Source organism: Lepisma saccharinum, chromosome 3 (genome assembly GCF_977018435.1).
Source record: "Lepisma saccharinum chromosome 3, izLepSacc3.1, whole genome shotgun sequence".
NCBI classification, from domain to species: Eukaryota; Metazoa; Arthropoda; class Insecta; order Zygentoma; family Lepismatidae; genus Lepisma; species Lepisma saccharinum.
The window spans coordinates 109,360,052-109,387,830 of NC_139231.1; the positions used below are offsets into that span (position 1 = coordinate 109,360,052).

The 27,779-nt window shown below is 38.5% G+C and overlaps 1 protein-coding gene across 1 annotated transcript in view; it reads right to left on the bottom strand.

Annotated features, from left to right (window-relative positions):
- LOC145985636 (relaxin receptor 2-like) overlaps positions 1-27,779 on the bottom strand; it is a 110,549-nt gene that overhangs the window by 29,155 nt on the left and 53,615 nt on the right. Inside the window, exons 2-12 of the mRNA XM_083119706.1 lie at positions 18,827-18,946; positions 17,089-17,154; positions 13,571-13,682; positions 12,716-12,784; positions 11,017-11,088; positions 9,935-10,075; positions 8,265-8,333; positions 5,912-5,983; positions 5,569-5,640; positions 2,889-2,960; positions 2,344-2,415 (exon numbers count right to left, since the gene is read on the bottom strand). Of these exons, the coding sequence (XP_082975832.1) occupies positions 2,344-2,415; positions 2,889-2,960; positions 5,569-5,640; positions 5,912-5,983; positions 8,265-8,333; positions 9,935-10,075; positions 11,017-11,088; positions 12,716-12,784; positions 13,571-13,682; positions 17,089-17,154; positions 18,827-18,946 (937 nt within the window). The remainder of the gene's footprint in view (positions 1-2,343; positions 2,416-2,888; positions 2,961-5,568; positions 5,641-5,911; positions 5,984-8,264; positions 8,334-9,934; positions 10,076-11,016; positions 11,089-12,715; positions 12,785-13,570; positions 13,683-17,088; positions 17,155-18,826; positions 18,947-27,779) is intronic.

Below are 27,779 nucleotides of genomic sequence, written 5' to 3' on the forward strand. Positions count from 1 at the left end.
GTTTGCCATCATCTATAATCATAAGGTTTCAGCTTCTATTCCCGGTAGGATTAAATTCAGTTGTTCGAAATCACTTAAACTGTAGGTCCAGTCCTGCACATAAAAGAGACTTAGAACAAATTTGAGTTTTAGCATCGTAAGCTATTTTATTATTTCATTTTCCAAATTTTGAATTTGTAGGTCATTTACTAGATACATTCATTTCCGGTCCATAGTAAGTATGTCTCAGACAAATTACACACATAACAGCATACTTTGATCTCTCAAAATAGATGCAATTTTTCTTGAAAAACTGAGGTGTTGGAATCTGCGATATGTTAAACAACACATGTCATTATTAATTTCTTGTTGTGCAGTTACGAAATTGATAATATCCTTGAACCTGGTAGTTTCGCAGTCTTTCCTGATACAATGTTTCAAATCTCTTCTGCAAATCAATTAATCCTTTGCACACCCAAAATAGTTTTCTTCAGAAATGACACATTTTCTGTTATCATTTTAATGTATACTAGGATCTTCTGAACACTAGTCGAGAGTATTTGTGAAAATGAATTTCAAGGATCCTTTATAAGCAACAATCTTCTTGTGCTCAACTTTAGAGAGATATACTAGCATGTATATATATTTAATATTCAAATTCATATTGCAATTTCTACATTGTGTGATGAAAATTAAGATTATTTCTGTTTCATTAATAATATATCTAAATAAGTTATTCCAAATATTCTAATAGCCATGAAAAACAACGTATAAATTAGAAGACTTGTAAATTTATACGTATTTTAGAAATTTGAAATGAGGTCCCCATGTAGCTTCATAAATGAACAACTGTAATGTGAATTTCTTGCTATCCAATCCTGTATTCTTTATTTTCTCTCTTTTTACGGGTCAAACAACATTTCGAGGTAGAATTTTGTAGTGCGATGATGCTGTTTCTTCCTTATTCTCCATAAATACAGTTTCGCACCGTTATCGAAACTATTGATATGTAAATTATTTCCAAATAAACATTTTGAATATCATTGACACATATTATGAGAAATACTTCATGATACGATAAAAAGTAAATAACTTCGTGATTTTTTTAGTGTGATGAGAAATTACGTCGAGTTAATATTACTAGTTTAAGGTTATTTGATTTGATTGTAGACTGATATAATTCAATGGATTTGAATCCACAAGGATTTTCATTTGTCAAATTGCTGTGTGCATATTGTAGTAATTTTACACTATTTACGGGGGAAATAGCTTCAGCGAAGAATACTGACACCAACCTATGTTATTCGGCGAGTTCTTAATAGCGTTAAAGTTATAATATCAAGGGTTAGGCTAATGGACAGTAACTTTTACGTCAACTTACTGGTTTTAAAATATATATTCGAATCTAAATAGTTAAATTATTTGGAGTATTGGCAATATGTATATATATTTCACCATAAAATGTAATTACAAAATGCATGTACCTGTCTTCGTGGCAAGGGTAGTTATTTTCTTCCAGACTTTGGAGTCGAAATGGAAAAACCATTTTTCCTAAAAGTGCAGTTATTTCAAGATGTTATTGAAAATATTTCACTGCCCATTCCAAACTTAAATAAATAAAAATATGACCGAAATACCGATTTGGAAAATGATTAATCCAATTGCTACATTCCTGTATTTGACATATTTCACAAATCGTTTACTTTGTATTGGTTACAAAAAGACTCCTCTTTCTGAGGCATCATTTTCATTATGTAGAGAACAGTTTCGTGGGTCTGCGATATATTATAAATATCTATAAACATTACAATGTTTATTCTCAATGATACGAGTTTAGGTCCCTCTTATATTCATATAATTCTTCTAGAAAATTAGATGTCACTACATTGCGCTGTGCAGGTAGAGTTAAAAAATTCAAAATTGAATAAGAATATTTTCTTATATATTTGGGACCTTCTGAAGGTTTCAAATTACTCACATATCCTCCAGTATCTTGAGATATGCCTTCGATCATCTCTCGTGAATCTCCATATCCTGTAGACCCCTAAAAGAAGAAGAAAACCATTACTTACTATTGCTTTAAGAGCTTGATTTAATCTCCTATATGTTTTTGTTTCTTTTCCAAACATATCTTTGCTTCATCCGGTTGAATTGTAAATGTCATACTTGACGCTTCTTCTTACTTCCAGATGGCACCAAAACGAATCCCTCTCCCTTATGTATAGTACAATTTATAAATTCTCTGTATGAATATGATAATGGACATTGGAAGCTGTAAGCTGTAAGGAATGCGACACAGGCATGGCATTACATGAAGGAGTCAAGCAATGTATCTCAAGCTGCTAAGCGGCAAGCTTTACTCACAATGACCGTAGGCTTCTGCAGCTGTCAAACATTGAACTGGAAACATGTCTTAAAGGATTGTGACCGAGGTTCCTGAAATAGAAAAGGCATATTCTTGGAAAAACAAAACCTGACCTCTCTCTTTTTTCTTTAAGAAAATAATAATAATTCATTATTTTAGTTTAACATAATGGTAGAAGCTTTTAGAGAAAACTTGCTTTAAAATTGAAGACACAAAAGTAAGTAATAATTATAAAATTGTTTTTCTCAATCATAATGACAAATTGCAAACGTACATGAATGCAAGTATTCACAAGTTTAAGATTTGTTAAAAGAGATTCATGAAGATATAGAACAAAAGTGCAAATTGAAAACAATACGTCAATATAAAGGTAAAACAAAAATGTATGATAAACCTAAAAAATATTTACTTCTACTCAGTAGACGTGATAGGTTAACATTAATATATGGACTTATGCAGATGAAACAAAGAACTGAACTTTCCCTAATCTTTCAACCATTACGTGCTATAATAGTATTAACACTGGATCTCTCCAAATACTTACAATTTGCTTAAGTTTTTCAAATCTCTAAACACATTTGTTGGCAAAGTTGCAAGACGATTGTAAGGCAGGTACCTAAAGAAGAAATGGTTCATTTTTATCATTTAAAAAAAATATGGCAATAAATTGGACACTTGACAAATCGTGTCTTATATTTTATTCATCAAAATAAAGACACAAAGAAGTCACCAATGAAAGAAAGACTTAGCTCGAAAAATATTTTTTGTTCCTTGCTGTGTTAGCCTATATGATTTTTATTTTTTCTGCATAATTTACTACTTACAATAAAGCATAATGGTACATTTAAAAGGAGGCAATTCTGTTTTATTTTTTTAGAATTTCTATTTTACTTTGGGGTACAAATAATGTAATGCGGTATGATAATACAGTGTCTTTTTCGGTGGAGTCACCCGCTGGACGGCGGCTAGCTCGGCGGGAAGTAAGATCGCATCTACCGGCATTTAGACCCACAGCTGTACTCTGACCTTGGCACTGTATGCGTCAGTGCTTCATTATCTAGATAGTTGGTGTTCAGTTTGCACGTATTTGTGAAGTATTAAGGTGTTGACAAGTGTTCTAGATTGTTTTGTTTTAATTTACGTATTACTGGTGCTTTTCCGCAGTCTAATAATGCCGCGCTATCCGTACAATTTGAAACAACGCGTTTTTATGCACGACTCTTACGTCATTACGAATTCTTGTAAGGAAGTTAGAATACGTTTTGCAGCAGAATTCCAAGATGTTCCTGTTTCGCACAGAGACAGTGTTCGGATACTTGTGAACAGATTTAGGTAATCAGGGCCTTTTCTTGATAAGATTGATTGATTGATTTGTTATTTTAAGTCCACTTTATGCACAGAAAGGCTAATCGGGACTAGACCTACAGTTTAAAGTGGGATCCGAACCACTATGTACCTCCATCGGGTATCGAACCCGGGATCCATTGATTACAAGGCAGCGACGCTACCACTGCGCCATCGAGGAGGCCCTGTTCTTGATAAGAAACTAAGGGTAAAATGGCACGTGCTTAATGAGGAGAACTAGACTACGTTGAAGTATGATCAAAAATCCCTCCAACGCCTTGCAGAAGAAACAAATATTTTCATGGCGTCTGCGTGGCGAGCTACCAAGTTTTCAAACCTGAAACCATACATTAGAAGAATTGAAAGAAAATATCAGGAGGGAAATTGAAGAAATTTTGGAAGAGGAACGGACTGATACTTGTTAGTGAACATTTCCTTTAAAAATGCCGTAAATGTTTGGATGCAACACCTCTTGTAACAAGGTACGTGCTCATTTTAATTGTAACTGTCAATGTAATTGTACCAGCTTGTTTCATTACCTATCTAGCGTCTCCAGTTACGCGAATATTGCATCATGTTTGCCGCGGTCTTACTTTCCGCCGCGCTAGCCGATAGCCGCTAGCGACTCTATCGAAGGCACTGTCGAATGCTGTATTATTTACGGATCTTGTTTCATGAAATACTTACATTAGAATTGGATCAAGATTATTCGCATAGATTATCAAGTTATTTTCATTAATATTATTGACAACCTAAGTACGCTAGAAATATACATGCCATTATAACTTATAATTTCGGCGACTTTTGGTGGTCCATGGTCACATGTCATTTTCAAATTCACAGATTCCAAACTTGGTGTTTTTATGATGAGCATAGAAAAATTGTGGAGTTCATGATTTTTTAATAGGCTCCATTTTGGTTGTCCAAAGCTTTCATATCCTTATCTATTTTTTAGCGGAAACAGATAGTTTTTAATTTTGAACTTGCTAAGCACGAAACTTCTTAAACTTGAAACCAGATTGCATTTCTTTGTATAAATAATAGAGTTAGATCATTAGAACTCAATCTTTTGCCAAACATGACTATTTCTGTTCTATGAAAGAATAACAATCTTTCTCGTCTAGTCCACGTGTCTTGTTAGAAACTGTTTTTTAGACTGTTTCCATGGCAAGCGCCGTAATGAAGTACGTTTCAACTGAGATGCTGTTGGCTGTTAGCAAATTCCACAATCTGTTATAAGAACATATATCTGCTATTGGCGACAGGTAAAAATATTCTTTGCAAATACTCGTCTCTGCAAACTTTTAATCATTGGATATATTCCATTGCTTTCAACCTACTCCAGCAACTAGAAGCTTAAGATCCGTTGCTGTAGAAACTCAAGACATCATACATCCTCTATTCTGAAGCAGCTAGCTTCCAACCAACAATTTACCTACGAAGAAGGAAGAGTCGGATCCGAAAATATTATGGTCAACCCATATGAAGTTACTTTATTAATACAGAGCATTCCCCGACATTCGCTACGAGACTCGGCGGCAAGCCGCCCGGCGTCAGAGCTTGTCTTTCCCGGTGAACGGGTCCGCGACAGTCGCTAGAGTCGGCTATTAAATTTACAGTTTTCATATTGTGTACTAACCTTGACTACAGAAGGTGTTGAAAATGATGTCCCTCTACTATGTTTATTCCCTTTGATTTACCCAATGAGAGGATTTAAAATTGAAACATGACGCGAAACAAAGTTAACAAAATCTACTTGTTAGAAACACGTAGGATGCAAGAGAAAGTTAATGAAGTTAATAGAATACTAATGAAAACCCCAAGTTTTAAAAAAAAAATGTGCACAGGGAAAATGAGACAATTAACGAACTTATACTTACAACTCAACTACTGCAGACATCTCAGCGAATGCATCTTCATGGATCAAACTTATTCTGTTGTTACTCAATGATCTGTAAAAAGAGAAATGTATTAATAATATTCACAGCAATGAGTATTAACGTTGACTTCTTAAAATACGAAGTAATGCTCAGATGCGGGTCAAACAGCCATGTCTTACCAGGGAATCGTTCTTAGGACCTCTGATTTGCTCAGAGCATTACGATAAGTTGAATCATTTAATATTTTCAGGATTTTAACTTGCCACGTTTAGTATTTACATATATTTAATAAAAAAAATAATATGGGAATAGTTTTAAATTTAAAGAAAAGAATAATACTTACATATACATAATATTTTTCAGAGCAGCGAATGTACTGTTGGTGATGACCTCTATGGAGTTGTAGTCAAGATCTCTGAGAGAAATATATATAAAAATAAGAATAAATATATTTATCTTAACAGTATTTCCTCCTTTCTGTGCCGACCTTCGTGTCGGAGTGGTTTGCACATCGCGCTACGACGGAATGGGTCCCAGTTTCGAATCCAGGCTTGGGGTGTTCCTTGTTTGTGCCCAGTCATCAGTTTCATCCTCATCGTCGCGATTAGCCAAAAGTGTAAAAAACGACGCTAAATAATAGCAATCTAATCAAACTCTCTTTATAAGTTTGATTAGTAGAAAATAGTAGAAAATTATACTATTGCAGTGTCTATTTCTATTTTATTTATCGCTTTTATGCTTCTTGGATTAATCGCGACGGTGAGGATGATCTGATGGAATGGTGAAGTAATTCGGACTTCGTAGCGCGATACGTTAATCACTCCGCCACGGGGTACGGTTGATATCGCACTGTCAATAGAATTGTTTGTAAACAGCTTTCTCTTAATTTTTAAATTTAAGCATTTGTGTACAGTATATCATGACTATTTTTTTAGATTATACAGACATGTCCAAAAGTTCTTAGGGAGCAGGGGTAAAGTGTGACGCCGTTTTCGATCTCTGAGTACTAGTACTACTTTTTCGCATATTTCACCCCCTCCTCCCCTTAAAAAAAACAGTCGATGAGAACAAACCCAGCCCGCCTGGGCACGTTGCTGATTATATGGCACAGGGATGATACCGACATGAGCTCACTGTTTGAAAATACAATCCTGCGGGGCTTGTCGACGCGAATCTAACGAGGAAAATTGAGACGAGGCAACCGAGGATTACCGTGTTCGTTTTGTCTCGTCTTGTTTCAAACTTTGAACGTAAGGATAGGAAAATTTAACCGAAATCAAAATTGTTTTACTGTGCAATTTATTCAGACATACTAATGTCTTGGCATGCCTGAATGGTCGGTCCAAAAATAAAATATTTTCTGCATGTTCAAGAAGACGAAATATTTTCAGTTGGGCTCTGCTTTGGTGGTTATAGATGTTGAGATTCTCTTCCATTCCTTTCCCACCCTTTCCCCTTTCATACATTTATTTCTACCTTTCGCGTTCTCTCTCTTTTCTTTCTATCTGTTTCTGGCCGTCTTTTCAACCTTATCTTCCTCCTCTTTCCTGTATTTCTTTTTCACACGTTTTTCAATTCTCTATCCCTCTCTGTGAGCCATCCTTGCTCTACGATAATACTTCTGAACCTACGCGCATTTAGACTATTTGGATGGACTAAAGCCTATCTTCACCCACCTAGTGGAGAGACACCTTACAAAAACATTATAATATAATATAATATAATATAATATAATATAATATAATATAATATAATATAATATAATATAATATAATATAATATAATATAATATAATATAGATTCGAGATGATATCGAAAATTTACCCTTGAAACAGAAGCAGGCCCGTAGCCAGGTAGCCCCCCCCCCCCCTTACTGGCAATGCCGAAAGTCCCTTTGACATTAGGTAAAACTATTTTGTATAATTTGTTTTCAGTGAAGAGTAAAAATATTCAGCAGATATTTTGCTCACAACTTTGTTAAAGAATATATTCACAGAACATGAACAGCAGTTATTACATTAGTTCATCTTATTTATAAGATGAAGTGTAAGTAGCGTCAAGTATTTAGAAGATTTTCTCCTTTAGACTTTAGAAAGTTATTTCAATGTGGAGCTTCTTTATCTGTACCTTCGCTGTCCTCCCATTTAGACCGAAATCTTTGACTTTGACGTCATCATACAAATTCCTTCTGCATTTGCATCAAAGGTCAAGGTTTGGGAAGGAAGGGAAGTTTATTGCTTCGATCCGGGGTGGGATGTACTGTAGACTCTATGATTGAATATTGTGCATTTTTTCTTGTGTGATATAATTGAATCATCAAAAGTAGTATGGAGTGTGTAGCAAGTGATGATTTCAGTAGCAGTCAATTAACACTTGAAGCGATATTGTATAAGATATAGAAAAATGTAGTATTTGTATGATACTTTTAAATTTTATATAACATATGACCCCACACACACATTATTTACCTTCATTTAATACTGACAGAAGAGAAAAATGAAAATTAATGCAATCCAACTTGTTTGAACCCACCTCCAGAGCATGCCCGTCACCTCGCATGATGAACACAAAAACAATTGAAACGTTGTGTTAAAACTGAAAATGCGCTACGAATAATAATAGTAAGTAAGTATATATGATTTACTCATAAACCATTCAATTTAGCCTATTTCTAATGCATTTGAGCAGATACTTACAACTCTGCTAACTTTGGCATGGCGGGAAAAGATTCCTCACGAAGTGTCAAGTTGTTCTTATTCAGAACCCTTAAAAGAAAGAAAGAAAAAAAATCTAGGAAACTTATTTTCTCATTGCGCTTATGCATATTCACTACATATCGTACCAATTCTAATACTATAGAAAGTTTCAGGTATATAGTTAACATTCTTATCAGGCTCGGACAGAATACTTTGTAAAGAGCCACAAAATTGGAAAAATGAGAAATATGAAATGTGACAAAATTGCAATAAATATAACCAAACCATGTAGCACAACTTGGCCTACAATTTGTAACCGAGATTTTTTTGTGGGGGGAGGGTACCATCAGCTTTTCCTGATTACAGTTTATGGTGTCCTGTATGAAAGTACAGGGTGAGGCAGGCAGTCAAACGGGAAGATTTAAAAAATTCACAAAAATAGAGAGAGCAAATATTATTTATTTTTGAACATGAATGTACTGTACATGAGTGGAAATTACTAGTGTACCTGAAAAATGTTCATTTTTTGAATATGGTGTCAGTAAGATGGCGTCCTTTGTGTTGCACACATTGTCGGAGTCTCAGAGTAAATCCGCCCATGACGCTTCGTAGCATCTCCAACGGAATGTTGTGGATCTCTTGCCGAATTCGCTCCTTCAAATCATCCCTGTTTCTTGGAGGGTTGTCTTTGAATACTTTGGATTTTTTTTTAACTCCAAAGAAAATGTCAGGAGCCGCCAAGTTGGGTGAACGGCAGGCCACGGAATATTGCCGAATCTGCTGATGAGGCGACCAGGAAATTCGAGTCTAAGCACATCCATACACTCTCTGGCAGTATGGCTAGTTACACCATCTTGCTGGAAGAGTGTTTCTTCATCTGGGTCATAGTCATCGCGGGCAGGCAGGAAAAAAGGTTACCAACATGTCAGCATAACGTCCAGCGCGTACAGGACGAATCGAGCAAGGTGGCGCCCCGCACTCTCATAACCCCCACCCACGCCCGCCAGCTATTCCTGAAATCTTCCCGTTGGACTGCCTCTGGCAACGTCATGGGCGGATTTACTCTGACACTCCGACAATGTGTGCAAAACAAAGGACGCCATCTTACTGACACCATATTCAAAAAATGAACATTTTTCAGGTACACTAGTAATTTCCACTCATGTACAGTACATTCATGTTCAAAAAATAAATAATATATGCTCTCTATTTTTTGTGATTTTTTCTAATGTTCCCGTTTGACTGCCTCACCCTGTATAACAATAGTGCTTCAGGATGAATTAACTTCTTAGCACACACCTAAATCATAAGGAAGAATTTAATGAAGTGAAAACACAAAGATTTCGTGAATTTTCAAAGTACATAATTACAAGCACTGTTATAACTAGGTATTTTAAATTCGCCTATTGAGGAAAGGAATAGTAGTTAAGTTTAGAGTTAACTTCAGCAAATCTTCTCGTATACATTTATGCATTTAGATTTACTTAAACAAGGCGACTTTCTGTTCCGCACTCACTCAATCTTTGAGGGGGCCGATTTGAAAAAATTAATAACGAGAATTTGAATTGCTGGAGAAAATTCACAAATAAATTTAACTTTTCTCGGAACTTATTTAATAAGTTATAATCTTAAAAACTAATTTAATGTATAATGTCACTAAATATACTTACAACCACTCCAGCGAATTTAGATCAGTCAACCATCTGACGCCATCAGCCAGGTTGTTGCTTTCCATGAAAAGCCACCTGACTTTCTGCAAGCCTCTGGTGAAACCAGGCACTATGTTCGTCATTTTGTTCTTCGACAAAATGCTGCAACAGATAAAAGAAATGTGTTTTTAGCCTTGCTGTGAAATGAGCGTTCAATCTGCCTACACCGGGGATCAAACCCCGAACACTTTATTGCAAGGCCCGTCTCTGCCTTAGATTTAAGATCAGCGAGATTGAACACTGGGCTTCGATATCTAGGAGCCTCCCCAATAGAGTAGTGGTGACGTTGTAATCAAGGAGACCCGGTTGAGGAACATAGTGGTTCGGATTCAACTTTAAAGCTGTAGGTCCAGTCTCGATTAGTCTACTTGTGCATAAAGTGTGCCTAGAAACAAACTCAAACTAATATCTAGGATCCATTTGGCGACTAATCCATACAACGTAGGATTACATAAAACTGAAAATTTAGAAGCCAAATGCAATTTATTAGCAAGAAATCAAATACCAAAAACTGCTTTTTGGACTCTGCAGGAATACACGGGGGAAACTATTACAATCTGAATCAAATTAAAACAAAGATATTTTTACAATGTTAGGTGAATCCTTCTCGTCAGCATAATGTTTTTAAATCTCTAGATGCGTCACACTTAAGTGTTTGAAAGTGTATGAAAAACAAATTGACCGTTGTCTAATGTCTAGAGCCTCAAATACGAATCCAAGGTAAGGCATTTTTGTTGGTTTCTCTCATGAATATTATCAAGAATTAATTGCCTCTCAGTCTCGATTAAGCTAGACAAAGTATAAAATTGATTCACCTATGAAATCGAAGGAAAATTATTACACATTGACCTATTATGCAGTTCAAACTCTGTATTAAAACAATACACTACAACAAGAACATTCCAAATCGTGTTTACAAGTATCTGAATTGCATAATTGTCGAAAATGGCGAATTGATGGATTGAGTCAGAAGTTGTTAACCAGCGAGGTTGAAAAGTTACTGACATAACGGACATGTTAAGAATTACTAAGTAGATACTTACAGTATGTCAAGTCGAGTTTGCCTTTCGAAAACACCAGCTGGAATAGTCTGCATTCCATTGCTTTCTATTTGTCTGAAATGTGAAGCAAAGTAAGTATTATAAAGTGTACACTTATGTAAGTTAACAGTAGAATAAGGCCATGAATTCATTTTGAAGATTTTACAAACTTGATATTTCCATATGGCACTCAATATAACTATAATAAAATATATAATATATTTTAGTGATACATGAGTAGCGCCACTACTATTATTATTTGAAGACCCGAGAACAAGACAGTCCTCTATAACATCTAAACGAGACCGAGACCTTGTTATCGTATTTTAAAAAAATTACCTTAAACCAAATATACTTTGCTATGCGACTTATTTTGACATAACAAGAGTATATTTAGCTGATTAGATAAGTTATATATTTTGTTTACAGCAATTGCAAAATTAAATTTCATGAATATAATGTGCAGGCTAGGTCCGGTCCATAAATAGGTATGACATTTAGCAATTCAATGTTCTGAAAATATAATTTAAAAAGTAATCACCAACTTTTGTACAGATAGCCTACATATTATGGTATATATGTATGGGAAAACACAGAGAGAGCCGAGGACCAAGACTAACTTATTCTCCTACATGACGTAGTATTGCACTGTGGTTTGCCAATTAAAACTGTAGGTCCAGTCCTGTGTCGACACCAAGGTGACAAAGAAAGGAGGGAAGGGCTACTTTGCCAGCCAATACATTTTCATGCTCACTCGAAACTAAAATTGATCTCAAAATCCACTTTTTGCGTAGGCCTAATATGTATGAATGAAATTAATTTTATTTTTCATCTCAAAATATCACTCCATTTTCCAGGCAAAATGTACCCATAATCCTCTCCAAGCAGTTTAAGAGGAAGCATCTAAACTCTGATATTTAAAAGATAAAGCTATATTTTTAAATAGGGCTTAAACTACTTTTCTGGACAAGACGTTCTCCTACACCAGACCTGGACAACCCACCGTATACTTGTGAAGGGACGTTCCCGTATGCACGTTCAGACTGCAGAGCTAGCAGCGGTACTGTAGCATTGTAAGTAGTGTTGCCCACGGGACGAGACGGGACAGGTTTTTAAAAAATCGAGACGTGACGAGATTGATCATGTGTCCCAAGACAAACGAATATTTTCGAGACGAGACAGCATTTCACAGCATTTCCACGAGACGAGACAGGCCAAAGTCTCGTTTCGTGGGCAACACTAATTGTAAGAGATGCGGACAGGAAAGAGTGAGCGAGACAGTAGGCTTAGTCGGTCGCGTTCGTGCAGCGGGAAAACTCCCGCCATCTAACTCGTGAGTACTAGTGCAGTATGGTATCCTAATCGTGGAAGAAGAAACAAGAGGTAGTTCCGTGAACAGCCTTCTCCCGCAGTATTCTTTACCTGTCAACGCAAGCGGCTCGCCCACTTAGCCTTGAGGTGCAGGCTGCAAGCTCGCACCGTACGGAGCGCTCAGTCTCCGCAGCGCAAGCGAGTTGCTCAAGTTTGTCCTAGACAAAATCCATTTTGTGTACGAATAGGCTTTTCGGGACTAGGCTATCGTTAGTGTATTTCGACCTACTGCAATTTGATACCAGCCTGATATCGAACTCCGAGGACATCATTAAACATAGTAGGGATTTATCGGAATTCAGAAACCTGGTAGCAAGTAAGTTGTACTCACAACATATCCAAATCGTATTTGGCAAAGCTTTCCTTGGTGAGATGGCGGATTGAGTTGTTCGGAAGATACCTGAAAAGACGAAATGGTGTATTAGGATCAACAAGTACGCGTACGGCTAGATAGTATCATGACGTCACATGGTATTCAACATATGTGCCAATTGAGGACATCGTTTTGATTTTGCTCTCTCCTTCTCTCTTGGAAATTTTCTGCGGTTGTGCCGTATACAGTTTTCAAACGTTCGACTTCATATATAGCCAATCAATGACAGTGTTGGGAGAATTACGATGTTAGAAACAATACATGCATTTCATAGTAGGCTATATATTTTTTACATATTTGAGAAATATTTAACGATGCAGATATATTTTCCAGCCAAAATTCAAAATATAATTTTCCTTAAAAAATCGGCAATATTTATGTGATTGTTATAGATCAGTCACCTTATTTTGCTTAATCTTGTTTAAAGCCATGAAATCATACAGCACAAATCGAGGCTTTAAGTGTAATTTGTTCTTCACCACTGCCATATTATGCAAATAATTCTTTCTGATTCTGAGAATACTGACTTTAAGTAAGCAATTTATATATAAAGAGATCGTGATGAAATTTGCGAGAAATACACTGGAAAATTAGCACATGAATCGAAAATCACGAAAAAAGAAAAGTGCATGCATTTTAATATACTTACATATTTCAGTGATTTATTCTACATATGTATGTATTTCGTATGTTTTGGCTACATAAAATATCTGGACCTTAGTCGTCATCAACACCACAAACACATGAAAAAATGGGATGAAGATATCAAAGTTAAAATACATGAATGTATAGATTAGCTGCAACGTTACTTACAGTCTGGTGACAGTGGATGAGATGTCCTGAGGTACAGAGGTTAGCCCTTGGTCTTCACAGGCCAACCAGTAGACAAATCTGCAATAACATGTCTCGGGGTACGTGCTAATATCTGGAAAAGAAATTTTAGAACATTTTACTTTGTGAATCACGGTTCTTGGCTCTCACAGAAACATGGTAGTACACAGGAGAGGTTTGAAAGGGGGTTAGAACCAAGGTACAGCTCTCACCCCCGAGAAGAGACATACTTCAGAGGGTACTAAAGTCACATTAGATATAAATAAAAACTTACTATAGAACTTCCTAATGTATATGTGCGTTGCATCGGCAGTTTTTGGTACTCGACGCATCGACACAGGGTCCAACTGACGTCGCTCACTGTCTAATAGCGCATGCTCTGTATTATCACCTCATCCCGACAGAGTTTCCAACTTGCCCACTTTTAAATTTACAACCATTGTATAAACATATTCACCCTATTAGCGGGCGGTATGCTTTACAGACGGTTCTATCCTTATGCACTCGAGAATTGTCGTCTCGATAGACTGGGTTGTTAAGAATGCGTTCCTCTTCGAGAATGAAGTGCAACCAACACTTAATCATCCAGAATCCGATTAGATCCGTACTGGTTTAGATTCGAAGTCACCTCTATCCCCAAACATCAAACTATCTTTTGCCTCTTCTCGTGGATGAATCTAATTTCTAGTGAGGTGTCTTCATGTCACAGTCTTTTTCCTTGTTTGTTAATTATCTTACTGTCCTAAACCAGGAGGTTTATTACTGCAGCATGTTCCTTTCCTGGACAAGTTCAATCCAATCTTCACCACCCTTGTCAAATTTCCTTCAGGTTCATCTCAACATTGGTTTTTCTACCATCAGGCTTCCCAGGAAGAATCCCATTGGATGTTTTGTAAATTATGGACTTCTGCTACGGGAAAAATCTACATGCGAGAGGAACTGAACAGTTGCCTAGTTTACGAAGACATGAAAATCATAATTCAGTCTCGGTGGAGAAGTTTATTCCGTCTTGGCCCCCGTACAAATGACTAGACACGCCGAATATTTCCCCCTCAGAGTACGACTAACTAGCCGCTGACATTTTGCAAAAAGACGAGGACGTTTGCCGCTTTGCTGCGTGGATAACAACTTACGACATTCGCGTTAAACATAGTCATCTCTTGAAGTCACGTGTTTTGTATTAAGAATGTCTGGTTGTCTAAGATCGAGTGACAATTCTAGTGAGTGAAGTGCTTTCCCGCCGCCACATCCACAACACATACTGTTCTAAGGTAGCTTCCGGGCATTTCTTTGGCCGAAACATTACACCCAGTCAACCGTTGCGATAGAATAGAATATTTATTTTCTGAAATGCGAGCCCTCAGGCTTTACGAATACATACCAAGTGTTAGTTTACAATTATGTAAAGAGATAATCTAGATCCATACACACATATACAGGGTAGAGTTCGTGTTCACTCTACAGCAGAGGAACGTTACCGTAGTACACCTATATCACAGAAGTCACTCCTGCTCCGGTGATCCCTATCCCCCCCCCCCCTTATCCCTCCTATGTCATGTCATAACCTTAAGGCTTGCAAAGATTTCCTTCGTTCCTTCCAGATAGTGTTCAGAAAGATACCTAGGGCTCTGATTGATGTCACGCTGCGCGTTCTTCGTCGGCCAGCTTTCCTGAATTGTCGTAAGCAGAGTTCTTTGTACCCTGTTCGCAGCCTCCTCTCCACATCTGCGCTGTCTGTTCGGAGCTGACCATGAACACTGGACGAAAGTGTGCACCCTCGTCTCAACATCACCACACAATGTGCAGATTGCACTCCCGTCCCACCCCTTCAGCTTGTTCTGCCTCCATCCACCCAGCAGGAACCAGGCTAGTCCACTTCTTTCTGTCATTGAGCAAAAATTAATGTAGCCCTTTCTACCCCAGCCTACGACCAGCCCCGGGCTCTGTGCCGCGATGAGCGCCACCTCTCGCTGCATTCTGCCATTATCTTCTGCTTACTGATATCCACGAGCCTATCCTTAATGATTTGTAGCAGCTACACTTCACCCCGCTGACCTCTCTTCCTTCCATAGTTCCCCTAGCCCTATTCTATATAATCCAGAATTAATTCCAATGGCCCAGTGCCGGAGGATAGTGCCTAGACGAGACCAGGCTTATCTTCGTCTTGTCTTGTGAATGAGGAAGCCTGTCTCATTCAAGGACTCGTCTCACTTTCCAAATGCTCGTTCCGTTCACGTTCAGAGTGCTTGTCTCTCTTCTGGGGTTGTCGAAGGTTACAAACGTTCGTCTCGTTCTCGGGTGGGCCTCGTGATCGAAATGCTCGTCTCGTTTCCGAGTTCGTCTCGTGTCCCAAATGCTCGTCTCGTTCCCGCTTTCTTCTCATATCCAAATACTCGTCTCGTTCCCGCATTCTTCTCATATCCAAATACTCGTCTCGTTCCCGCATTCTTCTCATATCCAAATACTCGTCTCGTTTCCGCATTCTTCTCATATCCAAATACTCGTCTCGTTCCCGCATTCTTCTCATATCCAAATACTCGTCTCGTTCCCGCATTCTTCTCATATCCAAATACTCGTCTTGTTCCCGCATTCTTCTCATATCCAAATACTCGTCTCGTTCCCGCATTCTTCTCATATCCAAATACTCGTCTCGTTCCCGCATTCTTCTCATATCCAAATACTCGTCTCGTTCCCGCATTCTTCTCATATCCAAATACTCGTCTTGTTCCCGCATTCTTCTCATATCCAAATACTCGTCTCGTTCCCGCATTCTTCTCATATCCAAATACTCGTCTCGTTCCCGCATTCTTCTCATATCCAAATACTCGCCTCGTGTCCCAAATGCTCGTCTCGATCCCGGTTTCGTCTCGTGTCCGAAATGCTCGTCTCATTCTCGGTTTCATCTCGTGTCCCAAGTGCTCGTCTCCTTCCCGCTTTCGTCTCTTATCCAAATGCTCGTCTCGTGTCCCAAATGCCCGTCTCGTTCCCGGTTTCGTCTCGTGTCCCGAACGCTCGTCTCGTTCTCGGGTTCGTCTGGTGTCCCAAACACTCGTCTGTTCCCGGGTTCGTCTCACGTCCCAAATGCTCGTCTCGTCCCCGGTTAGTGAGGTGTTTCAAATGCAAAATGTAATAACGATTCATAGTCAATTTTCCATTCCATTGGTTAAAAAATCCCAAGTAACAGTCTTTTGCCTCAACCTAGAGGGAGGCGTCAACGATTTTCTCTCTCTCTCCCTCTCTCTCTCTCTCTCTCTCTCTCCGGAAATGTTTCCGGTTTCAGTTCCCCAAAATAAGTGTTTCAAATAAACTCACCACGTGAGTGCAATCCCAATTCCAGAAACTCTGTTACATGTAGCTGCAAGAGCCATCCTGAGTGCTGAGTTCGAATCTCGGGAAAGGTATGGATGTTTAGTTGTGTGTTCCTTTTTCTATTTGATAAAATCACCATTAATCCTCACCATCTGGCGACGAAAGAACAAAATATAAAAACCAATACTTACTGCAAGTAAACGTTTTCTTCGAAGTATCCTGATTTACGTTAACCCGCAGGCCTCCATGTAAGTCGCCTGAAATAAAGAATACAGGATTGAATTTCATTCACCTCAAAGCTTGGTAATTGCGTAATTAACTATAAGTATAATGAAAACATGAACTGCGGTGGTCTAGTCTGTTGTCGACTTCGTGGCGGAGCAGTCAGCAAAGCGCGCTACGATGCCAGAAGTCCCGGGTTCGAATTCACTGTAAGATTTGGTTGCTTGTGTTTGCCTGCCCTGATTGTAAAAGTAAGGGGGAAAAAAGTCAAATCCCTTATGATGAGAAAGAGAACGAGGGGAAACAAAATTGAAAGAAAGTCGTTATGACGTCTGACTGTCGCGCGGAACACCCAGGTTGGATTCCAGGAGTGTGTGATTTCAGGTGAGAATTTTTCCAGCAATATCTCTGTATGGAGTGGCTCTGGGGTTCACGCAACCAGTTTTTAATAAATAGGTACCTGAGGGGGAATAGAGTAAATGAAGCCGGAGCGTGGTGCTGGTCACATCTCCGCAAATGGCCTAGAAGTCTTCAGCAACTTATAAGACGATGGTTAAAATGATAATTACCAAATATTTTATCGTGTACTTATTCCCACCTAGAACGCAGCTATATAATATCCACCTTTGCAATTCAAGCCCCCTCTTTTAAAAACTTCACGGCATCTTGCAGAGGATAGCTTTAACTTTTACCTTTATAATATATATATATACAGAGCATTCCCTGACATTCGCTACGATACTCGGCGGCAAGTGGCCCGACATCAGCTCTCGTCTATCCCGGTGAACGGGTCCGCGACAGTCTGTTTTTTTCGCTCTCCCTGCCTTCGCTCTCTTTCCCTTTCTGTTGACGTTGCAGACTGACACCAGTATAATCCTCCCTCGGAAGTTGTGTTGTATCGTGTCCGTGTGTTGAAGATTGTGGCATAGTATGGCACCACAAAAGTTTACATTACAACAAAGGATTTATCTTGTCGAGTGTTACTTCGGAAAGAGGAATTGTGGAGAAGTGCGACGCCGATTTGCAACGAAATTTCCTGGTGTTCCCGTTCCACATAGGACCACTATATTAAACCTCGTAAAAAAGTTTAGAGTAACAGGGTCAATTCTGAATAAAAGTGGAAAGAAAAATGGGGAAATAAAGTATACAAAGACAATCCGCACACCATCCGTGAGTTAAAAGAGAGTATTGTACGAGAAATCGGGAGAATTACAGTAGACGAACTTGCACGTGTAAATGCCAATTTCCTTGGGAGATGCCAGGAATGTGTTGCAGCAGAGGGACATCATTTTCAACACCTTCTGTAGTCAAGGTTAGTACACAATATGAAAACTGTAATTTTAATAGCCGACTCTAGGGACTGTCGCGGACCCGTTCACCGGGAAAGACCAGCGCTGATGCCGGGCCGCTTGCCCCCGAGTCTCGTAGAGAATGTCAGGGAATGCTCTGTGTATATATATATATATAAAGAACTTTTAAAGACTGTACACAAATAAATTCGGTAACAATAAATGAGCAAGGAAATCAGAAATTTAAATTTTTCCCTATTCCTAACCGTTCTTGTTATGTGAGGAACGGAAACGAAATGAAATAAATTAAAGGGAAAAAAGTGAGAGAAAAGGAAAGAATTAGAATAGGAAAGGAACAGGAAAGTATACTAGTTAGAGAGAAAGGAAAATAAAGTATAAATGGTCACAGACTACTTACTGCACAAATAAAAATCTTCGTCTTCCGCACCAGGACAATCTTTATGGCCGTTGCACGTGAACACTCTTGAGATGCAAACGCTGCTGTTTCCACAACGGAAGTTTCCTTCTGGACATACCCCTGCAAAGATTAAAAAGAAGATCGATTATGGAACGTTGCCTGGGAAACGATCTTGTTGCACACTTACCCCAATTACACCAATACACTGTAACAGTGAATTTATCTATTCTTTACCAGGAAAAAATAGTGCAATAAAATTAGGACAAATCTTAACAACATTTTTAAAAAGGCAATTAGGACAAGCCAGGAATTCGGTAGAAATGTTGTACTTGATTACCAATTAGAGATGCTAAAAGTCCACTAAAACCGAAGCTGTGCTACGGACGCCATATTGGTCATGGCCGCCAGGTATACAATTGGTACCTATATTCCATATATTTTTTGTATTTACCTAGGTATATATATCTTCCTTTGTTATTCAGTGTTGATTTTTGGTATTGTGCTCAAAGTTGTTCACGCGATATCTCGACCTAGAGTCAAAACGAACGCGCTGTACTAAGGAGAACCAAACATTGATGTGTGTGTGTGGTGTAAATTAACATGTAACTTTATATTTACATATTTATAAAATCTTTATCAGATTCTTTACAAGACGTTTATGGAATTTCTAACCGCCGCTGATTGCAAAAAGTAACTGGAATCCACCCTTCTGGAAAATGTTCAAATACCACAGTGAGCACGCGGTACAATAATTCCATAACGTGCGTGCTTGTTCCATATATTTTCAGGCCTCGGCTCGCATCATATGGGATGGCATGCAGATATGTTAAGCGACCTGTAGCACCCTGCATCACGTACCGTCGGCCAAGCACGTTCCCTGCCACTTGCGCTTCCACGACCGCACAGCGCGGTTCATAGGTGATCCAGGTTTAAATGGATGAATCCCCATCCCGCTCTCCGTGATTTCTACCTCTCGATTATTTCCCTGCAACAAAGGGAAGCTTACTTTCGACTTACAGGGATGAGTATGTTGGCATGTCAGATCAATTTTCACTAATCAGTTTCCAGTTGTGTCTCTCTCTGTGACCCTGACCTTCAGCAACACGCAACGCAAGTTCCCTCTGCCAAAAAAGGTACGCTTCCCTCATCAAGAAGGGACAATTTCTCTTCTTGCAGCGAGAATCAGGGAATTTTGAGGGAAAAGGGAAATTCGATGAACAGTACAAAATTTTCAGGAAAATTTGACGACCTTACACAACATTAGTACAGATTATATAGCAGTTTCATATCCATATTGTTATTGCAACTTTTTCCTTTATTTGACTTTTTGTCAACGTTTTTCAATTTCAATTTTCCTTTATTAAAGGGCGAGGTTCAGCCTGCAGCTCTTCTGCCACCTAACCCCAATGGATACATATACTACATACTAAATACAAATAACAAAAACAAAAAAAAAAGGGAAAAAGAAGACACAAAAAGAACAAATACAAAAGTGAGAACAAAGGCTCACTTACCCATAAAAAAAGGAAATAAAAATAAAATACACAAAGGATACACAAATTAATAAAGATAATTGTGTTTAGTGCTATATATGCAAGTCAAATACAAATTATATATATATATATAATGCCCGAGAAAGAACAAATTGTAATCAAAAGTTGGCAACATGTAAGGGGAAAAGTAAATATACAAAATGAAAAGTGAAAAACGTTACTGAAGTTAGTTTTGTTTATTTTATTTAATGAATGGAAATCTTCACTTCAACTGTTTTCACGAACAGTTGTTGTTGTCTTGACAAAAAAATAAATATGTCTTTGTCTCTTCCAATCATGTGATTAGCCTAACTATAGCAAAATTATTATTAACAATCCCGAAACACTCATGATGACCTGTAAATATGAAATTGATATTTCAGTAAGCATCTTCTGTTTTTATCCCCTCCCCCCATCGTTTTGCTTCTAAGAGAAATGGATTTCTAATCAAATAGCTGTCGCTCTGCGGAAGACAATATTTTCCTACTTTTCCCCTCCATTTTGTCCAAGTCTGCAGACAGCATTTGCAAGTGACAGATGATGCTTCTCTCCACATCTAACAGCTACTTTAACAGTTGTGAGCAGTGTTGCCTCCTCAAGCGAAATTTTACCAAAAAAATATGAAACTATATTTTTTATCGAAAAATTCGATGACCTGAAGTCAAGACTCAACTGAATATTTCAAGACTAACAAAAATGGTAATTTCGTTTCCAGCCACTAGTTTACAAGTATGCAATACCACTTTACCGGCACTAACTTTTTCTGCTTTACTGTTATTAATAGATTAACATAGTTCAAGAAAGCAAATCATATAATGTTACTTAGAATTCAAGGTTCTGTGATGGGCAAGCTGTGTGCGTATTATTTCATTTATATCATTCATAATCAATCATTCTCATATTCGCGATTAACCGTAAAGCGTATAAAACGACATTGATGAGTGTAAGAAGCTGTAAGAAGCTCTGAGTTTCACCCAACCGATAACCCCCTGGGAGGGGGGGATTGGCAGCCGGAGCGTGGTGCTGATCACATCATCCCTGCAAATTGCCGACTTATGCTTTAGCAATGTGCAGGAGTACATTTACATTTTTTAATTACAAATAAGATTAGTATATGTTCCTCACAGAAAGGGCGTCTTTTTTTTCAAATTAGTCTTTTTGGGGGGAAGGGGAGCAGGGTGGGGAAGCAGCCCATTTTGAAAGAAAATACTGCGCTTGTCCCTCCTGGAAAAATTCCTACGGACAATGTTATCTGCCCTGGGCAACATGAAATCAATATTTATGTATTTTTACATTTTTGTCTATTTGATGTCGCTGTCGTAAGTTTCTAGATTAATAATGACAATGAGTATGAATGGTGAATGGAAGAAATATGAAAATATGCAAATACGAAGATGCTTCCTTGCCTTATAATGGAATCGAACCTTGAGTATGCGGAGTATGTATTGCGCTACGCTCACCACGGCAGCCTGGAGTCAGGTGACAATTATGTAATTACAGAATGATTGATTAATTTTTCAATATCTACTTGTTATTTGTATAAAATAAGAAATCATTTCACTTTCCTACCTCTTTGGGTAAACGATGACGCAAGGAACCAAACGTATCTTACCCAGGATTTGAACCAAGTACCCTTGACATCGTAGCGTGTGTACGCTAAGCACTCTGTCATAAAAACAAGACAAATTTTGTAAGATCGAGAGGATGGGGGGATATAGGCAAATACTGCTCTCAGAGTTGGCAACACCGTTTGTATTCTACGAGATTAGCACCGTAAGCCGTTTCGGCTCTGTTCCGCCTGTAGATGGCAGCAGAGACGGTCCCATCCTAGACAAAGTACCCCCCCCCCTTTTCCTCTCGTCTTCTTGCCGTTCTGCGTGGATCGTAAACTGGAGCGTTCTAGCAATAAAGTAGGCGTTCTCGGCTTTCCATTGGCCGCCGCCACCTGCAGAAACGACGCCAAGTTTGATTACACAGTTTCCAACTTTCTACTACAGGATCGCAAGGTTCTTCCTGGTTCAACCTGGATGAGATAATTTACGAGTGCATATTCCGACCTGCCTCCCTCCCTGTGTGGTTGGGTATCGGAAACCCAACCTTCGATGAAAACGTGACAACCAGTGTTTTGAAAAATTGTCAGGGGAAAACAGTACTCAAATAAAGTGGCACGTTCTTCAACCCTATAAAGTGTGCCACTTTTTGTAAACAGGAGTGTACATGTACAATAAAAATAGGGCACCGTGATCCTGAAATACTGGCTTCGCTGCAATGCGTTATGTGTGTTGCCTAACTCCAGGCAGTAGCAGAACTTTCCATTGAAAATTTGTTATTAAAATCCACACATGACCGTAGAGTTAGGCTGCATGATTTAGATGTTCCATTTTTTTGCTGGTGACTGTACCTCTCACTGTTTAAATGGATTTGTGACTACTGTATTCATAAAATAATATTTTTTTTTTCAGAATGCTATCAAACACATTAAACTCATATCAGAAAATACATGATACATGATGTTCAACTCTAATAATATACCTTCAATAAATGTAGCGGTGAGACGTAATAGGCTCATCCATCCTCCGAAAGAAATCGTTAATACGCCACTGTGCACGTGTGCTTGTCACGTACCCTTTCTGGTTGCTTCAAGATCACACTCTCGGCACATGGAACTCGTAAAGTCAAGACTTTGGTTTTTGGATACCCCTTACCATGTGGTTTATGGTCTGTAACCTCTAGTAACTTATGCTGTCGGCAAGAGGCCAGTTTGCAAAAATATTAGAGATGCTGATCCATATTTTCCAGTGACTGGAGAAGTAATGCTAAATTTGTCTTGGAGGCAGGTCCTAAAAAGAATAAAGAGTATATGACTCATTTTTGACACTTTGTCTCTTGTATCTGTGGAATCATTAACTATTCCTGTGGTTAATATTATTTCTCTGCTTGTTTCTTTGTTCGGTTACTGTAAGAATGTAACCAAGACGAGACGAGACTGTCCCACGTTTCGTTTTGCTTCGTTCATAAAGAACCTTGTCTCGATATCTAAGCTAAAGTCTAGTTGTCTCGGTCTGGAAGCAAAAGCCTCGATCCTGTCTACTATTCTCCATTGGAAGAAAGAAGTTAATGTAAACAAAACCATTGACTTTTGAGAACTTTTAGCATTTTTCCTGTGTCCTTTGAATTGGTCCTAGCTGTAGAGTTCGTAATACGTAAGGTTTCATAACTTGAATATATCAACTATGTTGAGTGGTACGGCTTTATCACACGCACTGTATTCCCACGTGCAAGATTCCTCCGCGGCTACCATTCGAACAACCAATAGGATTTCTCAGAAGCCACGTGTATTTGTTTACAGTGGACAGAGAATAAGTTGTTAAGCATGAAACAATAAGTAAAATCAGCCACGCCCTTATCTGCAATAAGTCGCATAGTCAAGAAATTTCGATTTAGGTTGTTATTCACACACCATTCGAATTTACTAAAGTCCAGGCAGAGAGAAGTTTTTAAATCTCAGTTTAGTGTCGAGTTTAGCGATGTCTTGCTAAGTCCGGAAAGGTCTCATCTTGTTAAATTGTGGTGTCTATTACCATTCCTAATTTCAGACCTACTTCCTACAACTGGATACACACCATCGATTTTTTCCCACAAGAATTTAACAAAACGAAGACTGAAATTGCTATATTTGGTTACGTTCAGGGATGTAAATATCCCTGGTGAAAGCACGAGCCCTCCAAGATAAGGATGGACGATTGAATTACGAGCAGTAACTTGAAACCGCTTCAGCACTTTCCAAACTTCAACTACAAATCGAAGCCCGTCCGAGGACTCGCATAATGGCCACTTAAAGCTCTTTCGGATGCTAAACTTGTGATTCCGTATGAACTCTCAAAGCAGCGGTGGCGACACAGTGCTATCCCTCAGAACCTTTGATAGAAAAGCAATGTTATATCGTATATCATAATAATTTGTATATGTTAATCGCGAGGTGAAAATTAATTATACTTAGAATATAAAATAATAAATATTAAGAAATACTGTAGCAAAACTCTGGCCGAAACTCAAACCTAGGCTCGCCTACTGTACTCAAATCGTTCTAGTGTTTATTATGGAAGAGGACGCGGCATTAGGAAAAACGTTTCGTGAGGACATGCACCGTTAAAACGATTTTGTCAAAATTGAATAGAAATAAACCACTCTTGATTAACTCGACTAATCAAAAGAAACAACCAATGTTTAGTCATGGAGTTTTTTCACGAGCATTGCCTGTATCCTTCCGCTATCATAACTAACGTATTGTTGGTGTGTTAAGAAATTATTCCCAATTTCTTTCAACGTTGAGAACAACTGATAGTTTAAACGTTTACAACAGTTCACGTGCTTTTCCTGTACATGTACAGCCACGGACACGTGTGAGTTGTAACAAGCCATTGACTTTAATTGGGATCACTACGGACCAGAAGTGTGCGTTACTGTACGTTTCACAAATGCATGTGCCATGCTATAATCAGAAAAAAAATAGTTAGTCCGATTTATTAAATTGTGCGAATGTTGATTTTGCGAAGCAGATGGAGCTTGAGGAAATATTGATTATTATATTGATTTAGTTACTTCTGTCATTTTTAACATTGTACTCACTGCTCTTCACGTCTCTCTTTTTTCCTTTCACCCTTCCTTCCCCCCTCCTCTCTTTCACTATTCCTTCTCTCCCTTTCTTACTCTCTTCCTTTCTATTTCACTCTTCCTTCTAGCGTTTATACTCTTCATTCTCTTTCTTCTTCCGTTTTTTTTATCTTTCTAACTTTATTTTCTTTCTTCGTCTTATCCCTCTCACAGATATTTTCTCATCGCTCATCGCATCCATTGACTGCGTGCAATGCGCGAATTAGTCGTGTGGTATTGGTTTTGCTGGTGCAAGGGTTACGTGGTCATTCAAATTCTGTTTCTAATTTCCTTTTACATCCAACACACAACTGTGGAAGATCGTTGATGTGAAAAATATTTTCAATGCCGAAAGACGGAAAAATTCCAGCACCAATTTACAGCTCCCACTATAGTCAGTTTTTACCCTATCTTTCAATCATTCTCTCAATCAATTTACCCCACATAATGAGAAGTTTTATTCGCAGGAACTGCGACATACGTAGTTTCCCCATTGAATGTTGTCCTTACACATTTATGTGCAACTTTGTTGTTTATCCACCGACCAGTTTGTGCATAGACAGAAGTAACAAGCATTTGGTTGGCTTCGCTTCAAGTCCATTGTAAATAGCAAATGAGAATAAACATGTGTTTGATGGTTTGCTTGTTAAGGAAGGAATGAAAGCTCGTGTTGAAAGCTCTAATATTCAGATTCCCGTCTGCCCCTGTGTCTATGGGTTCCCTTTATATTATGAGCTGACTATTGGTTTTATAATAATCACTGGGAATCGTAATAAAAATTCAAGGATTTGGGAGTGTGGGTATGTCTCAGCATAAGCAGTAAAGGATTCGCACCCATATAGTTCGTATGGTGGTGCGTACTTACCTTCCCTAGTAGCCATGAAAAATGCGGCTGGGCTGAAGCGCGATGAGGACACACGTGGGACAGAACAGGCTGATAAAGATTAAGGATCGCTGGTTGCGCACACAAGGTGTTGCAGCGTTGCCTAGCCCAAACGTCAACCCTTCCTCTAAATGAAAATAGAGTTGTCATCCGTTCCAACGAATCAGGTACTGACAGAGAAACAAAATCATACATTGTCACAAATCTCCGAATAAACCCAGTTGAAAGCAGATGTACCGGTAACGATCTGGCAACAGTGTTAGTTCTGCCTGACGCCTAGCTACGTGTCCCAGATCATAGTGCTTAGGACCACAAAGTTTACGGCTGCAGAATTTCTGAAATAACAAGCCGATATGAGTTTATGTGGTACTTGTAAGAGCTAACTAGATATCAATAAGTGATATAAGGGTACGCATAGATAGAAAAGCAGAGAGAGAGAGAGAGAGAGAGATGAGAAATACGAACATGAAAAAAAGAAACCGAACGAAAGCAAGATACAAGAGGTAAGGAAAAAGGAAAGAAGAAAATGAGAATTGATAGAGAATAGGAAAAGACAAACATTAAGTACAAGGAAAGACGAAAATAGAGGGAGACGAAAACATAGAAACGAAGGAAATTAGGAAATATAGATAAACAAAAATGGAGGAACAGACAGGGAAAGAAAAGAAGGATGGAAAGATTAATTTACTTCAAAATTCTTCTGAGGAAGTTTTTAGTGTGTCCTTACAATTTTAAAGTAATGTGCTTGTCCTGTGCAGGTCCCTTTACAACCTAACTTTCCCAAGGAGCATTTTACAACCCTTATTTAACTATCAGGTAAAGATTTTGGACAAGGGGATTTTCCTCGTATACTTTGAAGGACACAAACTGGCCACATGTGCCGACGTACCCAAAACATTTGACTCGTTCATTCATTCATTCAAAAGTGCATTTTGATTGTTTAATAACTACGACAATGTAAACAAGGATGACTACTAATATATCTATGAAAAAGCTACGAATAGAACTAGACAAAATCTTAATATATAAAAATGGATGTATGTATGTTTGTTCCGGCATAACTCTCGAACGCCTGGAGCGATTTCAACCAAACTTGGAACACGTATCACCTGCAATCTCCAAAGAAATCATGTGGGTGTGGGTGACATGTGAAATAATGGAAAACAACCGATGTTAGTGTTGTATCCATAGCTTTCGGGGTCGCTAAGATGAATAGTGACACTCTCAATACCGTTCCACTTCAAGTTCATCACCTGTTGGGATGGGGGTTGAGAGGGGGTGAAAAATAAAATGTCAAAAATGACCAAGATTAGTGTCGAAGCCATAAATTTTGGAGTCGCTAGACTAATTGGTGACATTCACGATGACCAAACTTTGTACACATATGACTTACAATCTGGAAAGAAATACTGTAAGACACCCGTGGCACCCCTAGGGGTGGGGGTGGGAAGGGGGTGACATGTAAAAATAATCGAAAACGACCGATATTAGTGTGGAATCCATAGCTTTCGGGGTCGATAAGATGAATAGGGACACTCCCAATGCCGTTCAACTCCAAGACACCCCTGGCACTCCTAGGGATGGGGGTGGGAAGAGGGTGACATGTAAAACGACCGACATTAGTATGGAATCCATAGCTTTCGGGGTCGCTAAGATGAATAGTGACACTCCCAATGCCGTTCAACTCCAAGACACCCCTGTCACCTCTGGGGGTGGAGGTGGAAAGGGGGTAATATGTAAATCGACCGATATTAGTGTGGAATCCATAGTTTTCGGGGTCGCTAAGATGAATAAGGACACTCCCAATGCCGTTCAATTTATTTATTCTTGCTCTTGGAGGTGGAACTAAAAATGTTGTTCATAAATTGTTTATTTATATAAATTT